The sequence below is a fragment of the Vigna angularis genome, chromosome 10, assembly GCF_016808095.1.
Source record: "Vigna angularis cultivar LongXiaoDou No.4 chromosome 10, ASM1680809v1, whole genome shotgun sequence".
In the NCBI taxonomy this organism is placed as follows: Eukaryota; Viridiplantae; Streptophyta; class Magnoliopsida; order Fabales; family Fabaceae; genus Vigna; species Vigna angularis.
Genome location: NC_068979.1, coordinates 26,585,788 through 26,603,616, shown reverse-complemented (window position 1 = coordinate 26,603,616; position 17,829 = coordinate 26,585,788). Strand labels below are relative to the sequence as shown.

General features: G+C 31.5%; 2 protein-coding genes across 2 annotated transcripts; one reads left to right on the top strand and one right to left on the bottom strand.

Annotated features, from left to right (window-relative positions):
- The first annotated feature begins 610 nt into the window (after positions 1–610).
- Positions 611–3,666, top strand: LOC108335999 (protein RETARDED ROOT GROWTH, mitochondrial). Its single transcript, XM_017572269.2, has 7 exons — positions 611–915; positions 1,566–1,680; positions 2,179–2,338; positions 2,430–2,578; positions 2,672–2,823; positions 3,049–3,163; positions 3,417–3,666. Exons 1-7 carry the CDS (start codon positions 689–691, stop codon positions 3,552–3,554), a joined length of 1,056 nt encoding a protein of 351 aa, XP_017427758.1. The 5' UTR covers positions 611–688; the 3' UTR covers positions 3,555–3,666.
- A 266-nt stretch (positions 3,667–3,932) lies between these two features.
- On the bottom strand, positions 3,933–5,870 carry LOC108336000 (uncharacterized protein At5g01610). The gene is made up of 3 exons (XM_017572272.2): positions 5,582–5,870; positions 5,062–5,116; positions 3,933–4,636 (listed from the first exon to the last, which is right to left on the bottom strand). The coding sequence occupies exons 1-3, from the start codon at positions 5,687–5,689 to the stop codon at positions 4,257–4,259; spliced, it is 543 nt and encodes a 180-aa protein (XP_017427761.1). The 5' UTR covers positions 5,690–5,870; the 3' UTR covers positions 3,933–4,256.
- Positions 5,871–17,829: the final 11,959 nt, after the last annotated feature.

The window sequence follows — 17,829 nt, the reverse complement described above, 5'->3', positions numbered from 1 at the left end:
TTGTCTTTCTCGTCATATCTCTTCACCACAATGAGGAACTCCACCAGTTCCCATCCCTCATTTTCATGCATGCTCATCTACTTAAATTGGTTGAAACAAACACAATTGATCATCACTCTTCCATCTGCATCGTAAATACACATGAAACAAATACAAGCTAAAAGACAATTAACACTATAAAAATGAACAATTTGGAAAAGTAGAAATTGGAAATGATAAAACATTCACCTAAAAAGGCACAACTATTACCATTATACTATGGACATCTTTGGAGAGAAATCACATTTCAAAATGAAAAAAAAAATCAAGAAAAAAGGCAAGTGTCACCGTAATAGAAATGAACATTTTAATAATTTATCTAGTAGTTAATTTTCTTATATAGTTATAGAAATTAAAAATATTTATTTAAGATTTCTTGTAAGATTTTTTATTATTACTTAACCGATAACTAAATCTAATTATAATTGGCTTTAGTAAAAATAATCGTTAAATTATAGATTGAATCGAAAATTTGAATCCACGTCAAAGAAAAGAAAACAAAGGTAAGTTGAATAAATTCCTGCGTAATTACACCTATTCATATGACAGTGCCGTTAAAAGGGAAAAAAAAAGTCACCACTCAAAGCAAAAGCAAAGAGAAAAAAAAAAGCAGAAAACCATAGGAAGAAGACCCTCGTCCTCTCAGCGAATGGGCGGAAGATGGAAAACCTTCTCACTGTTCTATAATCGCTTAACCAGTTCTTCATCATCTTCTTCTTCCTCTTCTTCCAAATCCCACTATCTCTCTTTCAACCGCTCTCTCTCTCTCGCCGCTGCACCTTCCGAAATACCCGACCCGGATCCAATCGGGTTAAGTGCCCCGGACATCGACCCCACCGTCAAAATCCCCGTCAAAGCTTATTTCCTCTCTACCAGGTACCCCACTATCCTATCTTATTCAAGTTCGATACTTTCGATGGCCCCTTTTTGTATCTTGTGTTTTGTGAAAATGGGTCGTTCTCGGACGCTCGTTTATGCGATGTTACTTATTACTTCCGCTACTGTTCCATTTAAGAGGAGAAGACCATGCCGTGTGGGAGTTGAAATTTGTACTTCTTAGTTTTAATCTTTGATTTGGACTTTAGAGTTTTATGATTATTGTTTTTGTTTTAATTCATTTTGATGTGTAAAATTTGCAGCTTACTTTGTTATTTGTATTTAAAAATTTATAGCTTTCGTGTTTCTAGTTGTCCTGTATTTTACTATAATACTACTGTTTAATGTTAGATTTAGAAGACTCCGTGTGCGTTTGTGCGGGGACTGTAGTTTTGATGCATTTATTTATCAGATTGGGATTTTGGAGTGCTTTTTTAGGTTGTTGTATTAAAACAATAGTTTTAATCCTTGTATATGATTTATAGATTATCAGGTTTTCTGAGAATTTTTTGTTTTTTTATTTTACATTGATGCATTCCATTTTTCCTTGTTTTCTGGGTTTGAATTGAACCCTTTCCTCTCACATGTCTTTTTGTTGTCCTGTTTTTGTTCTCTACGATTTGGCTGTCTCAGATTCATAATTTTGGCAGTATAAATTTGAAGGGCATCCAGGCTGATAATCACAGAAACATTGTTCCTCCCTCTTCTCGCTCATCTTCAAACTATGTTGCTCTACGCTTCTGTGACTTTAATTTGAATGCTAAAGTAAGGTTTATTATTATTTTTATTTTTCTCAATAGCCTGTGTTTCTATATAAATTAGCATGTCACTAAATAGTTCTTAAATATCTTTATTGAGTCTTTTTGTGTCCATCATTTTTAGGATACTTGGTTTATTGTTGAAGCTCCACGTGGAGCTCCATGCTAATGTCAAATGTCCAGACACTAGATTGGGATTATGAGCCATGAGGGTAGATTTTTATTAGAATCGTGTCATAGAAATTATGTGTGCATTTGAAGGTTACGGGAATGATAAGAGAAAATTCAAGCTACATATTCTGATTTATGTAGCCTGAGCTGCATCATAAATAACGATATTTTGTTTATCGATGATGAGTAAATTAATTCACTGTATCATCAAGGAAAATAATACTCCCGAGTTAAAAGAAGATTCAAGTGTTAATAATGACAAAATCTGTGACTAAATTGTATAGTAACATGACTGATTTAACAAGGTCTGAACAACTTTAGGCGTTTGATTCAGGGACCTGGATTTCACGTGAAAGCAAGCAACTGTCAATACATGGTTGTATATCAGTATGGGTCAGCTGTCTTGTTCAATGTTGAGGATCATGAAGTGGAAGGTTACCTGGAATTAGTTAAGAGGCATGCATCTGGTTTACTTAGAGAGATGAGAAAAGATGGTAAGTTTCTTCAAAGAAACCAATTAGTCATGAAGTTTTTCTGAATCCTGTTGTGTATATAGTTAATATGTTTCTGTTTTTGTGTGATTAGATTATGCAATAAAGGAGAAGCCATTGTTAGTTGAGGACATGCAAGGAGGTCCAGACTACATAGTTCTCAAATCGTTGGATACAGATGGTATCCGCATAATTGGAAGTGTACTGGGACAAAGCATAGCTCTGGATTATTTTGTCTCGCAGGTTAATATTTGGCAAACGCCATCTTATTTCCTAAAAGACAACCCTTAAAATGTTACCATTGAATATTTGACATGTGTTCTCTCTTATTATCAGGTTGATGGTTTAGTTGAAGAGTTCGCCGGCATAAACCGAGGAATGGAGAAAACTGGAACCTTCACTATGGATAAGAAGAAACTACTTCAGCTTGTTGGGAAGGCTAACTCAAATTTGGCCGATGTGATTCTTAAAGTTGGGCTCTTTGAGAGGTATTTTTGTCCTGTTTTTAGGCTTAGAAAAATATGCATATGCTGATGTAATAATATATTGAAAATTTCTGATTATAGTATATCCCCTAGCCAACCTCACTTAGTTGGAAAGTACTTTTGTTGTAGTATCCGAAAAGATTTCAAATATTTGGTTTTTGGAATAATTTCATCCTAGTCAACAGTTAGAAGATTTGGTTAATGTTTTATTGTGGATTGATTAATCAGATCCGAAATTGCTTGGAGGGATGCTAAGTATGCTCAAATATATGAGTATCTTAGGGAGGAGTATGAAGTTGCACAACGCTTTGGAAACCTGGATTTCAAATTGAAATTCGTAGAGGTATTTCTGCCCATTATTTATATCCATTTGACCCTCTATAAAGTATTAGTAATTTCATCTAAACAATGCATTTGAAAATTGTTAGAATATGAGCCCATGTGATCAACAATAATTTGCTTAAAATTATGCACAAATCTTCAGCTAGATGCACACCATTTTTGCCTGTATATTAAACATTGTATTTGAGGTTAGTTATCATGTTCAAATGATGTTGTTGTATTAAGGCTTCTTACGTCGATTTGGTTGTTTGCAGCACAATATTCATTTTCTTCAAGAAGTTCTGCAGAACAGAAAATCAGATTTCTTGGAATGGTGCATTATTGGTTTATTGACTATTGAAAATGTTCTATCATTGTATGAGATTCTTCGAGCTACAAATTCAGTTTCTTAGCAAATAGTAAGAAGCTGAAGCTAGATTAGTTTGTAGTAACAATTCTTGCAATTTTTTACCAATGAAAATTTTGGCCTTGGTATTTAACAAATAAATCCAAATATTCAAGACCCATTGAACTGTATTATATCTTTTGGAAACTGTGATGAAAAAAAAAAGGATGCAGGAGCATCTAGTTCTATCACAGATTGTAGAACTAGTTTTAATGACGTAAGGATCATTAATTATTTGCGTTGTTTTAACGCAAGGAACGTCTGCAAATTTGTGTACTTTTTCAACATTTCCAAGTTAACTCTTAAAAATTTATTATCAAATAAGTTTTGAACATGATTCAAATTGAAGTAGCGGCGCATTATCACTGTCAAATGTAACATTGGATTGAATAAAAAGATGGATTCGACGATTTAATAACAACTTTCACAAGGCTGACAGTGCACCATGAACCGAACTAACATTTAATTTGATGCACACCCTCCAAAGAAATGCATGGTTTGGAGTTGTATGGCATCATTAGAGTTCCATTGAAGCTAGCAAAAACCAATCACGTTCAATGAGACAATGAATGAGCAGATCTCTAATAGAAAATAACAGAGAAGAGGTTCCTAACTTGTATACCTACAGTGTGTAAACATTTCCAACAATATGTAGACTGCCTATTCCATACCAATAATAGTAATGACATAATAACCAACATTTGTAAACTCAGAATTCTGCTACTCTGACAGCTTCACGAGGCGTATCATATGCATCTTTTGGCCTTGACTTCTTCACACCAGCAGTAAACCACACCTTATCAGACTTGTAACCTTCAACTGCCACACTTGTCACCTTCACCCACACAAGAACCTTTGTTTTCATTCCATCTATTGCCGAAAGCTTTCCCCTTGTAAGCACCCCTTTCACTCGGGTTGCGTATCTCACCACAGAAGAGTCCTTGAAACTCACCTCACTTGCAGATGGCAAGTACACAATCAGCTTACCCTTCGTTTCATCAAACTCATAACAGATTATGTTCTGTGGAAATAGCCCTGCAGGCAAATTGTACTCTCGGAGGAGTTCCGGTAGGCCTTTCTGCGGTTTTCCTGAGAAAAAAGGAGGGGAAGGAAAATCACTGATTATTAGAATCAATGAAGTGGTTCATAAATTGCTCAGCAGAAGCATACCTAACTAGACATGTGAAAAAGACACCAGATGGAAAACTTACAACAATGGTATGTTAGCATTTGAAAAATTGTGATGAACATAATGATTAGAATGCTATAGTGCAAATCGATTGATTCAATGTTTTGGTGCACATTCCTCCTAATTTGTCATAGTGCTATATAACTGTTTATTAAAACAATGAAGAAGATTTATATATTGGAAAATACAAGATTTCCAAATGTGAGAGTAAGCATCTGGTATAGCATCTCTCCTAGTTTTTATTGACTAAAATAACTGGGTGAAGTAAATCTTAGTATGCATACATGAACAGCCATGAACATTAAGGGTTAAAACACGTTAATACCTTTCAGTTTGTTGAAGATCCACTTTGCCTTTTCTTCAACAGTATTTGAGAAGGTCTGCAAAAGATCACAATTTTTTCTTCAACAAACAAGGCAGTGACATCAAAATCTACAGTAAATTCCAAGGCTAAACACCAATCAAGCACCGAAATCTTTAAACTTTTGAGCTTCATCTCCAACATATATACCCTTTCACACTTTTCCCCATCCTGTCCTTCAAACAAAGCATACAGGAAATAGGTTGAAAAGAAATTTCCCATTCCCAAACCCCGAAAATTTCTCAAAATGAAATAAAAAAGGAAAATCATACCCCATCATACACACATAACCAAAGATACAACTTTTAATGAAGAATCAAGCATCATGGGAATCTATCACACCAAAATGGAGAAAAAAAAAATCAATTGACAAAGCTTCTGTTTCAGATCTCTCAAACATCAAAAGGTAACAATGTTAGAACGAAAATAAGAAAAAAATAAAAAACAATGCAATGCAAGAGAAACCCAAAAAGAAAATACTTACAGAAATGTCTCCAGAGATGTTAGAGAACTCCTCCTTGGCCTTCTTGGTGATCCATGAGTTCCCCAACCCCACCTTCAAGCTGCTAACTTTGGTAAGAGCCCTCTCCATTTTTGGGTGTCTTGTTTTAAGCCTCTATTCTCTTCCCTTCCCTTCACTTTTTTGGAGTGCAATGTAGCCAAGGAGAAGAATCAGTGACTAGCTGGAGTTGGATGGAACACACAACACACCCCAAAGGAAGGAAGAAGGAAAGGCAGTGTGTGTGTGTGTGTGTGTGTGTGTGTGTGTGTGAAAGTGGGTATCTGAAGCGATGATAAAGGTTTCACCTTTGCATCAGATGACAAGCTGAGCTGGCAAAGGATAATACGACAAAGTACGCTGATGCTGCTCAAAGGGCGCTCCCACCTATCTTTTTCAAGTACAAATTGTATTTTTTTATTTAAAAATAAAAAACGTAAAATATTATTTGTATTACTTAACAAATTAAGAAAATTTTCCGCAAATGGTACTGTTCTAAACAAATATTAAGAAACATCAATCCAATAGAACATTGTTTCTGTAATTAACGTTCTTCCCTCTTCAGGTGAGAATTAATTCACTTTTTTTAGAGTTGATATCCCTCTTCTGAATTTGGTGGCATTTTTGTCACCTGATCAGTAAGTAGGAATTTAAATTTGATTTTTTTGAAATTGAATTTTTATATTAGAACAACAACAGCAAAAAAATAATCTCTTTTTCGTTATTAACAACGATTTTTCTTTTTAAAATTTTCAAATCTTGATTTTTAAAAAAACTAAATTTTTAGAAGAGTTTTTGTCACTGAAGTCCAATAAAAGTAAAAGTTCGACTTTCTAAGAATCAGATTTCCACTTTGAATAGGAAAGATGTTTAGTTAAGAAAATAATATTAAACTGATTCTATTTAGTTGTTTTTATTTATTTATTTACAATAGTGTCATTTGCTCAAAATAGGGCATATTTCCAAGAAAATTAAGTTTCTTCTTAACTTGAGAAAAAAAGTATCATAGTGTTTTGATTTAATTAGAACTTATATTTTAACTGGATAAATAGAAATTTTATTTTGTTGAACATGTTCAAATAAAAGTTTGAATCAATTTAGTTTCATTAAGTTTTTTAAAAGTAATTCAGTTTTCAAAATTTTAAAATATAATTTTATTTTCTTACTTATTTTTAAATTAAAATTAATTTTTAAAAAATAATTTTAACTCTTCAAAATTCTATTTAAAGAATATTTTCAAATTTAAAGAAAAATATTTTCTTTTTTAAACTTTAAAAAACCAAAATTAAATCGCTTTTATCCCAGATTTTACAAAATAAAAACAATTAAAAAAATTAGTAATATAATCTTTGTCTTAATTATATTTCCAGTATTTAAAATTCGGAATAATTTAATTTTAGTCTCTCAAATAAAAAAGGGTTATTTTAGTCACTATATTTTTCAGAAAAATCCGTTTCAGTTTCTTGAGAAAACAACATTAACACATACTGTTACTGACCTTCCGAGCATGTTATATATACATTTCCATTAAGCAGGTTACCGTTAATTTTTAAATTATATAAGAGGTACATTTTATTTTATTTTTTAATTTAAACAATAAAAAAGATAATTCCAATTTTCAATCACCAATAACATATTTAATTCATATATTTTTGCTAAATTTACAATAAAATAATTGAAAATTAAAAATATTCTAAAAACATTTTCAATATTATTTAACCTGTTATGTTTTTAGAATTTATCTGTGCATTTTCTAATTAAACATAAGGAAACCATTAAAACTTTAATATAAAATTTATGCATTGTTATTAATTCGCTGCATTATATTTTACTTCTTTGAAGTAAGATGTTAAAGAAATATGTTTTATGTAGCCTTTCATTAGGGAAAATGCCTTTTTTTTATCCAGAGTTAATCATTGGATTAATTAGAAACTAACCCTAAATTTGTTTTTTCAATCACTTTTGACCTTAATGTTTTTACATGGAGGGACCATTATTAATGTTATCATAATATCTGAATTGTAAATAATAAGTAAGCTAACGTTGAAGCTAATTTGTGATAATAAAAATATGATGGAAAACATATGGTGGGGTCAAGAAATTTGTATTTTCCAGCTCACAAGGCTAATAACACCCACCCTGGCACTATAATAAACCAATTCATTTTCATTCCCAAGTTTCCAATTATTGAGAAGAAAATGGTGATAGACCACAAATCCCAACATCATTTTATAGTTTTCTCCAGCTGTTTGATGATTTTTTTTAGGGTTTTGTCAAACCTTTTGGACAACTCATTTAAAGCATCTATCTTTCTCTTTTCCATAAAGTGAATTGTAGCATTTTCATTGAAAACAAAAAAAACAAAATATTGATAAGTGTATTTCAACCTAATTGCATGTATTTTATGGGTAAAAGGATAAATATTAGATAAATTGAGGAATTTGAATGACTCGAGATTACAATTTGGTGAAAGAGATGATAAAAATATGGTTTAAACCCTCATTTGGTCCTCGTCTTTGTGTGTTAATCTCAAGTGGGTCATCGTGTTTTTTTCGGTCTCAATCAAGTCCATAAATTTGTTAAAATAAACCAATTAAGTCCTCTCCGTTAAGTTATCACAGACAGTGTTAAAATGTGATGACGTGGTGTACACGTAAGATGTTGATGTAACAATGCTACATTACGTGGAATTTTTTTTAAATGAAAAGTTGAGATGGCACAAAATTTAATTAGAAATGTGTTAGGGATTCAAAGTCTTCATCATCTTACACCGTCTTCATCCTTCACGTACTGTGCAACGGCGTCTCTATAAGGTTGCCGACGGTAAATTTCAGCGTCATCAGCATGTGCACGACAAAAGGCAAAGAGGTTTTCTACCTTAAAAGAATGTATCATGAGAGAAACAGAATGATGATAAACCAATCTGCAGATTTTATAGAGATGACAAGAGAATTCCTGTTACAGAAATAGGCAATTAAACCCCTCCAACACAACCTCCTCACCTTTCTCCTTGAACCTTCTCACAGCACCCAAACCCCAAGCCTCTTCCGACCTCCCTGAAGATACTAATCGGTGCTACAGCGAGATCTTGAACGCCGTTAAGAAGGATAAAGTCGAGCGAGTCAGGTTCAGTAAAGACGATTCCATCCTCCAACTAACCATCGTTGACGGCCGTCGAGCCTTCGTTATCGTCCCTAATGACCCCAACCTCATCGACATCCTCGCCATGAACGACGTTGACATTTCCGTCGCCGAAGCCGAATCGCCTAACAACTTGTTCAACATCATTTGCAATTTGTTCTTCCCCTTTCTAGCATTCGCTGGGTCATTCTTCCTATTCCGCTGAGTTTCAAGAAGTCCCCGAAACCGGCGTTGAAGAGGTATTGGGTAACGTTTTCAAAGAACATAAAGAAAAACGAAAAGAGGCAAAAGAAGACGGCGTTGAAGTGGAGGATGAGGATTTTGTCGACGTTCTTCTCAAAATTCAAGATGAGAGAACGAATTAGGGTTTTCAAAAAGTCTTCCCCTTTTTTCTTTATATGTGCCTTTTGATTCTTCTTAGGATTAATCACCTTAGCAGGTATGTTCCCTTTAACCATTCAATTCCAATTTCAATTTTTCTTCAAAGATAACAATGTTTTTTGTCTCGTGAATTTTGGGTTTTAATTGGGTTTTTTTGTTTTGATATCAGAATGGTTTTTGTTGCAGTGTGGTGTGATTGCATAATGAAAAATAATGGAGAAGGACAGGAAAAGTTGGAAGATGAAGTAGAAGAGGAAAAAACAAAGAAAGATTGCAGCTTTTGAGCGTTGGAAGAGATGGGAGAGAGAAAGTGGTGAGACATAAGAAGAAGAAGAAGTTGATTTGAGGTGTGATGTGAGGTGGAGAAAAAGGCACCGAACACTGTTGACGAGCCTGTGAGTGGAAGACGATGAAGACTTTTAATCCCTAACATTTTTAATTAAATTTTATGCCATGTCATTACCTACAAAAATTTCACGTAATATAATACTGTCATATCAGTATTTTAAGTGTGACCATGTCAACACAAGCAAACGGCGTTACCGATATTTTAACGGAGAGGGCTTAATTGGCTCATTTTAACAAGTTTAAGGACCCGATTGAAACAAAAAAAACATGATGACCCACTTGAGATTGACACACAAATATGAGGATCAAATAAGGGTTTAAATCTAAAAATATCTATATTTACATAATAAAATTTACGATAAATAGTTGATATTTATTTATTATTTGAAATAGAAATATTTTAATAGTTTTTATAGATCGAATGTGAATATCATATTATTTTTACATATAATTTTTATATGATAAAAAAGTTAAAATAATTTTTTTTTCTATTTTATTTAATTATTTTTTTATAATTTTATTATAAAATTTATAAAATATATTTTTTAAATATATGTGAATATCTATGGATGTGTTTTTAAAATCCATAAATATTTTTTAAATAAATATTTAACTCGTAACCGTTAGTTACAAGTAATTTTTTTTATTGTGGTTAAACATATTATTTGTCATAAAAGGTGTGTGATTATTAAGTGAAGCAAAAACTAAGTTAATGACTATTATAACACAGTAAGAAATTAATGGAGTTTGTTCAAGAATCATAAAAAATAATTATTTCTTAAAGATATAAAAGAAAATTTACTATTGAAAAGCTCAAAAGAAGTGAGACAGATAAAAAAAAACTGAGAAATTACAAAGAAATAACACTTTTATATAAATATATCTAGTTTGAATGATAAGTAGTTGTTAGATAAAATAGAGAATGTATAATATGTAACACCTCTCCATTCTTTTACCTTTTCCTTTTTTCTTTTTCTCTTCGTGATTTCTTTCTTCCTTTCCATTAAATTTTGTTTCTCCTAAGATTTAATCATCTCTCGTCACAGCTGAGGACTTAAGAATCAATTCTAACAGTTCAAATTTTTAAATAAAATAATTTTTCTCTTACTCTAAATATATATATATATATATATATATATATATATATTTTTTTTTTTCTTAAGATTTTGTTATCAATTTTCATAGAGTAGTTGAGAAAAGTGATTTTAATTCCGTTAAACTCATATTGAAACTTAGTTATACTTACTACTTTATTTTAGGTTACTAAATTTTTATAATCTTGAGTTAGAATTATTTAATATTTAATTTATCAGTGAAAAGTTTTATTTAACTATATACATGATTGAAGATGTGTGTGCATTACTTCTGCACATAGTAAATAGTTTTGTCTTATTCCATTGGAAACATATTGTATTATTGTATTATTGAATTAATGAGTTCTTTCTAACAGCTTCACATAATATGTTTCTTTATCGATTATCTTTAAAATTTTCCAATATATGTTTCTTTATCGATTATCTTTAAAATTTTCCAATTTATTGAGTCCAAGAACAAACATATATTTTGAAAAACTCATTAAAGATTAGAGTAGTTGAAATAATATTTTAGTCCTAACATCATATTGAGCCCTTCAATTTTCCCTTCAATTTTCATTCGTAGTCCATTGCGAAAAAGACTTGAGTTCCTACACATTATTTACATAGAAACAAAAGAACCATTTATAAAAGCATCCCAAATACCCCTATTAACAAACTCTAAAAATATTTGCAATTTTACTTTCCAAAAAGCGAAATTTTCCCGTTAAATAAAGGAGGTCACTCAATAGAAGCACCCTATAAACAAATCCTTTATTTTGTTAAACCATTTTTAAAAAATTTGAATAACTATAAATGCAATCTCTAATACCAACAGTTAGAAATATGCGGAAAGGCAGACAAAAAGCAAGAGGGGTGAATTGATTTACTTGATAAAAACAATGTCTTTTAAAAAAGTTTCCCATTTTAAAAATTGATTTTATAAAAAAAATTGATTCTTTATAAATAATAACAGATAAAGATAGAGTGTACGGAAAGATAAATTAGCATAAGAGATTTTATACTAGTTCAGATCAAAAGACCCTACATTCAGTTGTTAATTTCTCCAAAAGTGGATTAACTAATCACTAAAAATAACCAATAACTTACAATCACAAATAATAAAGTTTGGGTTAGAAAACACCTCCTTTGACACACGAAGGGTGAACCACTCCTCATTGATACACAAAGGATGAACAACTTTTTAACTTTTCTAGCAGTAGCACTCAATCACTTAGATACACTTAGTGAAAGTTCTCACCCACACTAGGTTTTTCAAAGTCCCTTTTTCACAAACACTCAAAGTTTCTCTAGCACACAACTCAACCTCTAAGTGAAAAGTTATTTTTTGACTAGGTTTAAATTAAATATTTATGCACTCTTATTTTTGAAAATTAGGTCAGAAAAATGAAGTTTCGTAACTATCATTGTGATAATCGATTATCACAAAAACTTTTTTAGAAGTTTGAAATTAATTGTTTAATTAATTATCATTACTGATAATCGATTATCAGAAAGACTTTTATGAAATAAATTTTTTCTTTAAGTTCTATGCTATTTTACCTATTGACTCTTGGTATAATAATTCTAAATAAAATACAAATATTGGAAAACTTTAACAACTAAATTTTTATCTTTAATATATATCTTAAATCTAAATATTCTTTAAATCTTCAAGTTCCTTTATCATCATCAAAACTAATTATTAAAGAAGATGTCTATCTCTTCTCATCTTCTTTTATCAACAAAAAGGACTATCTTTATCACCAATGTTATTCGAACAATCCTCTATTATCATCGAAGACCTTTTAATTAAAGCAAATAAAAGGAATTTATTTTACATTAACCCTGACATTATTTTTTTTTATTAATTAGAAAACTTCATATTTCTTAACCTATAGAAAATTCATAACGAGACAATATAACAGTCACATTACTCAATTAACTAAAGAAAAAAATTTAAATAAATTGTACTCATTTGAAAAATATAAAAATTTTGAATACTCAATGAACAACTATTTTATTAAAAACTAAATTAAAAATATTCAAATGTATAAGAGGTTTAATATTAATTAAGCATATTTATTATTAAATATTATTTTATAAAAAAATTATTTGTATATGCGAAAATAAGCTTTATAAAAGTGTGCTAATTAATAATTTATGATAATATTAACTATTTGATGCTTAGATAGTATTATCGATATTTTATGGTATTATTTTATTTTTTATATCAGATACCAAACATAAAATCTATACAAACAACAGAAACTATTTTAATTTGATAACTTTTAGAAAAAAATGATTTTATGTACTGTATACTATAATCCAATTATTTATGATAATAAATTATAATACAATTAATAAAAAGTTAATATTATAAATAAAACTCTAAAAAATTTGCAAGTGTGACATCCAATTATATAGAAAGCATATATATAATAAGGACGTCATCATGCGTAATATAGGAAAGCAGTTGAGAGTAAATAGGATTACAGTCATCCTCAAAATAGCTTCAGAATTTAAACTTAAACTCCAAAGAGATCTAAATATAAGCTGGAAGGAAAAACGATATCCCAAATTTCAGAAATAACTAATAACACCACCGGAGACTAGGCGACACCGTTGTCCTCAACATCCAAAGCTGTCTCCAATGGAACCTCCTCGCCATCTGCTCTCATCCAAATGGATGATCATCGCAAGAAGAAGCATACACAAGCAATACAAACAAGCAAGGGTGAGATAGATATAAAAATCATGTTATTCAATCACACACGACATGTAAAAGCCACTCAAACATGATACATTGACATCACAAGACTCATTGTTTTATAGACCGATTCGTCCGGACCAGAATGATTGCCGAGCTATGGCGGGTTATGCACTCATGGTGGCCTCTACTGCTTTGCAAAGCCGTTGTCAATGGGTTCCACCCTACCACACTCATGAGGTTAATCCGTTCCACGCCCTGGAGCATACTAGAAGCCTCCAAGACTAGGACCTCCTGCTACTCCTCACCACATGGATCAATCCTCTCTACTTGAGAATGAAAGACCATTGGAGCGTCAGGAAAACCCCCAAGACTGAGCTACCATGCAATCATTCTACACTAAGAATCTCACCAAGAGATCCTACATAGATGAAACTTGATTTACAACTTGGATCATACTTTCATCACTTTGTAATCATATACTTTCTGCCACAATCAACATATGTTTCAATATAAGAAACAACTATCCTTACTTTATTATATATATATATATATATGATACATACAGTATCTTGTAAATATACATATTTATATTATATTAGAAGCACATCAAACTCTCTTTTCAGGCACCTGTTTTGCTGCAATCAAGGCTACTCTGGATTCTAAATTAATCATAACTTATTGCTCACCCTGTAAATCATAAAGTGCAAAATGGATATTGGAGTTATTGTTTGGAAATACAACCGCACCATTAAACTAATATATATATATATATATATTTAATATAATATATATTAGTTTAATATAATATATATTAGTTTAATATAATATAAAAATATAACGTATCATATATATATATATATATATATTTATATATATATATATATATATATATATATTTATATGGATCTTTACTTTAAATTCCAAACACACAGTGACTGATTTCCTAAAATTGTAATTGACTAGAAATTAACACATGATAACTTTATGCATCTACAATCAACTTGTTTTATTTTATTTTCATCTTAGTAGACATCTTTCTTTATCCCAATTGGTCACCGGAGAGGACCCAGATGTCTGAACGGATCAAACTCACCTTCGATGCCAGCACATATGACTAGTCACAACTGACTGGACCATGCCAAGGCTGCTCTATGATAAAGGATGTGTCAACTCAGGTTTTTAAGGTTCCTCTATCCTACCAATAAAGAAAGGCTCTCAATAATTAACAATTAATTTATTTAAATTATCTACCCTGTTCTCTTATGCTCTAAATCTGAAATGCCTAATTTTAATATTTTCACTCTGTACATCTATTTAATACCCATATACATGCTATTACAAAACCCTTACTCCAGACCTTCCAACAAGATCAATTTCAGCCAACAAACTCATTCAAAAGAGATTAAATTCATCGCATCACAACATGCACAATTTCACAGTTTCAGTTATAACACCCAATACAATAAAAGTCATAAAACAGTTTCACAAGAGCACACCAGTTCAACATTCATATGCATATATTTTTCTAAAATAAATTCATACAAAAATAATTAGCTCCCCTTACTTGAAGTTGAGCAATATAGTCAACTAGAATGCCCTAACCGTGCCTTCACAGAGAAAACCCAAATAGTGCCCTACAACCACCTAAATGGTGATGGAAACAACTCTTAGAGCTAGAATAGACAGAGAATCAGAAGGAGCACCATGCAACCAGTAAAGTTGCATGCCCTAAGTTCAAGAAAAAGTGGAGAAACTGACTTATCCGTCCAAATAGAAATCTAATCGGATAGAAGGGAAGCTCTCAACTCCGTGAGCGAAAGAACACCACCTATTTGAAATTTCAACGGTTCAAATGAGTGCAAGGGTAGAGAGAAGGCAGAGCAAGAAGGAGAAAATGGAGATGAGTTTAGAAAGAGAAAGGGGAACTGGAAAATAAACTCAGAGCTGGAAAAATGAGACCTCTTCTGAGGCCCTAATGCCCTTAGCTTCTTGGGTCAGGCTGCAGGGCCCAGTAGCCTTACATTTTTAGGCTCTTACAGCAAGTAAGATTATCATTATAGGAATTTATCATTAATATAAATATGTATATTAATAAACATTATTTTATAAAATCCTTCATATGTGAAATATAAGTTTATTTGATACAGATATAAATATGTTAATAATAATTAATAAAAAAATTCTTACATTTAGACAATAATAATATAACAATGGTTTTATGATATTCTTTTTTAATATTAAATAGGAAGCATAAAATCTTTTATATGTTCAGTACATAAAATAAATGTATAATCAAATAATAAACTTTTTAAAAGAAAATACTCCATACATAGTAAGTTTATTGTTAACACTAACTTTAAACCAAATAATTATTATGTCTAATAAATTATAATACATTAATACGAAGTTATTACCATGAATATATAAAGTTATACAAAGTGACAAATTATAATTCAATTAATTTTTAATTCTATAAATAAATTTGAGATAGGATAATGTATAAAATAAAAGTGATATTATAAATTTATTATCAATGACGATATTTATTATTAATTATTATTTGGTAAGCTAATTCATTAATAATTTATGACAATATTATCTACTTTTGATATATATATGAAAAATTATTTAAGTTTGTATTTTTAATACTGTTTAAAATTTTTGACATTTCAAAGTATATTGATTAGCATAAATTACCATTAACAATAGAGAAAATAATAATATTATTTTTCTTTAATTTTTCAATTATGTTTATAATAACTTATTTTTTTATTTGGTGTGTGAGTATTTTTTTTATGTATGAGTATATAAGAATCAATGTTTCTTCAATTCTAATAATTATAACATGATATATTTTTTTATGAACTTATTTTATCCAACTTAAAATCTAAGGATATTTTTTCCCTTAAAGATGACGAGAGGCCAAAAGAAAAAAGTGAATTATTTTTAACAAGAAATGATAAAAATTTATTTAGCATATGTAATGTCCCAAATTATATAGAACTATATAATCTAGTAGTTCACATTTAAATATAATAGAACAGTTAGAAGAAGACTTGTGGATAAAGTTTTAAGGTTACAGTCATCCCAAAATGGTTTTAAATTTAAAACTTTAACACGATTGAGTATTTCAAAATAAGCAGAAGCCTATGGATCCTAACTAGGCTAAGCAGCGGTGTCATCTCCCTCCAAGGCCTGCTCCAGAGCACCTCATCTACCTCTGCTCACATCCAAATGGATGATCATTGCAACAGAAAACACACACAAACAAAAGACAAACACAAGCAGAAGGGTGAGCTAGATATACAAAAATCATGTTATAACAATCCCACACAACATGCAAGTTTAATTCATATATACTGGATCACTTAACACAACTTTTTACACTTTAAACTTGACTCGTCCAGACTTAGAATGATAGTCGAGCTATGGCGGATCTTGCACTCATGGTGGCTTATGATACTTGGGTTCCCCACCCTACCACACTCACGAGGTTAGCCTGTTCCGGGCCTTGAGGCCTACTGGAAACCCCCAAGACTAAGACCTCCTGCCACTCCTCACCACATGCTCTAATCCTCTCTACGTGAGAAGAAAGACCATTGGAGTTTCAGATGACCCCCAAGACTGAGCTCCTACTTTCATTCTAAACAACTAAGGGCACCACCATGGATATTCTCCTTGAAGATCATGGAATTACGTCCATCAATCATACTTTTAAAACCACATACTTTGAATCACCAATCATACCTTTGAATCACACACACTTTCATTTTAACAGTATACAACATGTTTGAATCCCATCATACAATATAATCTGCTCCAACACATACTTCACAAATCATACAACATTCAACTCTATGTGAAACAATATAAAAGAGAAGATAAAGAATAAAACCCTGAACGTTTCGCACAGTGCACACTATTCGCAAGGCGAGACAGGATGGTCTCGCATAGCGCACCCCCTTAATTCGCCATGCAAATTAACTCGCAGCGTGCATCAGACTTTCAACCTCTCGCATAGCGCACCCAGGTCGCTATGTGAGAGCCTAGAATGAGACCAACCCCCCTAAAACTCTCGCTTTGCGCCCAATTCGCCTTTCGCTTTAAACTGGCAGTGGCTCCAAGTCACCTCCAGTCGCATAGCGACCAGATTCGCTATGCGAATCGCCAGACAGAGAGCAGCACCCTCCAGTCATTCGCACAACGCACCAGCTCGCACAACGAATGACTCAAACAGAGAGCACCCTCTGTAGGGACTCGCTATGCGAGACAGCTCGCATAGCGACTCTGCATCATCTGTAGAATGCAAATTCTGCAGAATCATGCGCTCACACTAGCCCTTACCATTTCTAGGCCATTTCTCCAATTTCTAACACCCTTAATTCATGTTTTACACCTAATTAAACTTGTCTAGATGTTCCTAAACCCTTCTAATACAATTTTAAGGTAATTACAACTCAACTTTTACTCCTCAACATCAATTATCACCACTTGAGGACTCCAAACCCAATTCTAACACTTTACACTTATTTGTACCACTTTGGTGACTCAAACAAGTCATAATACACTTGTTAAGA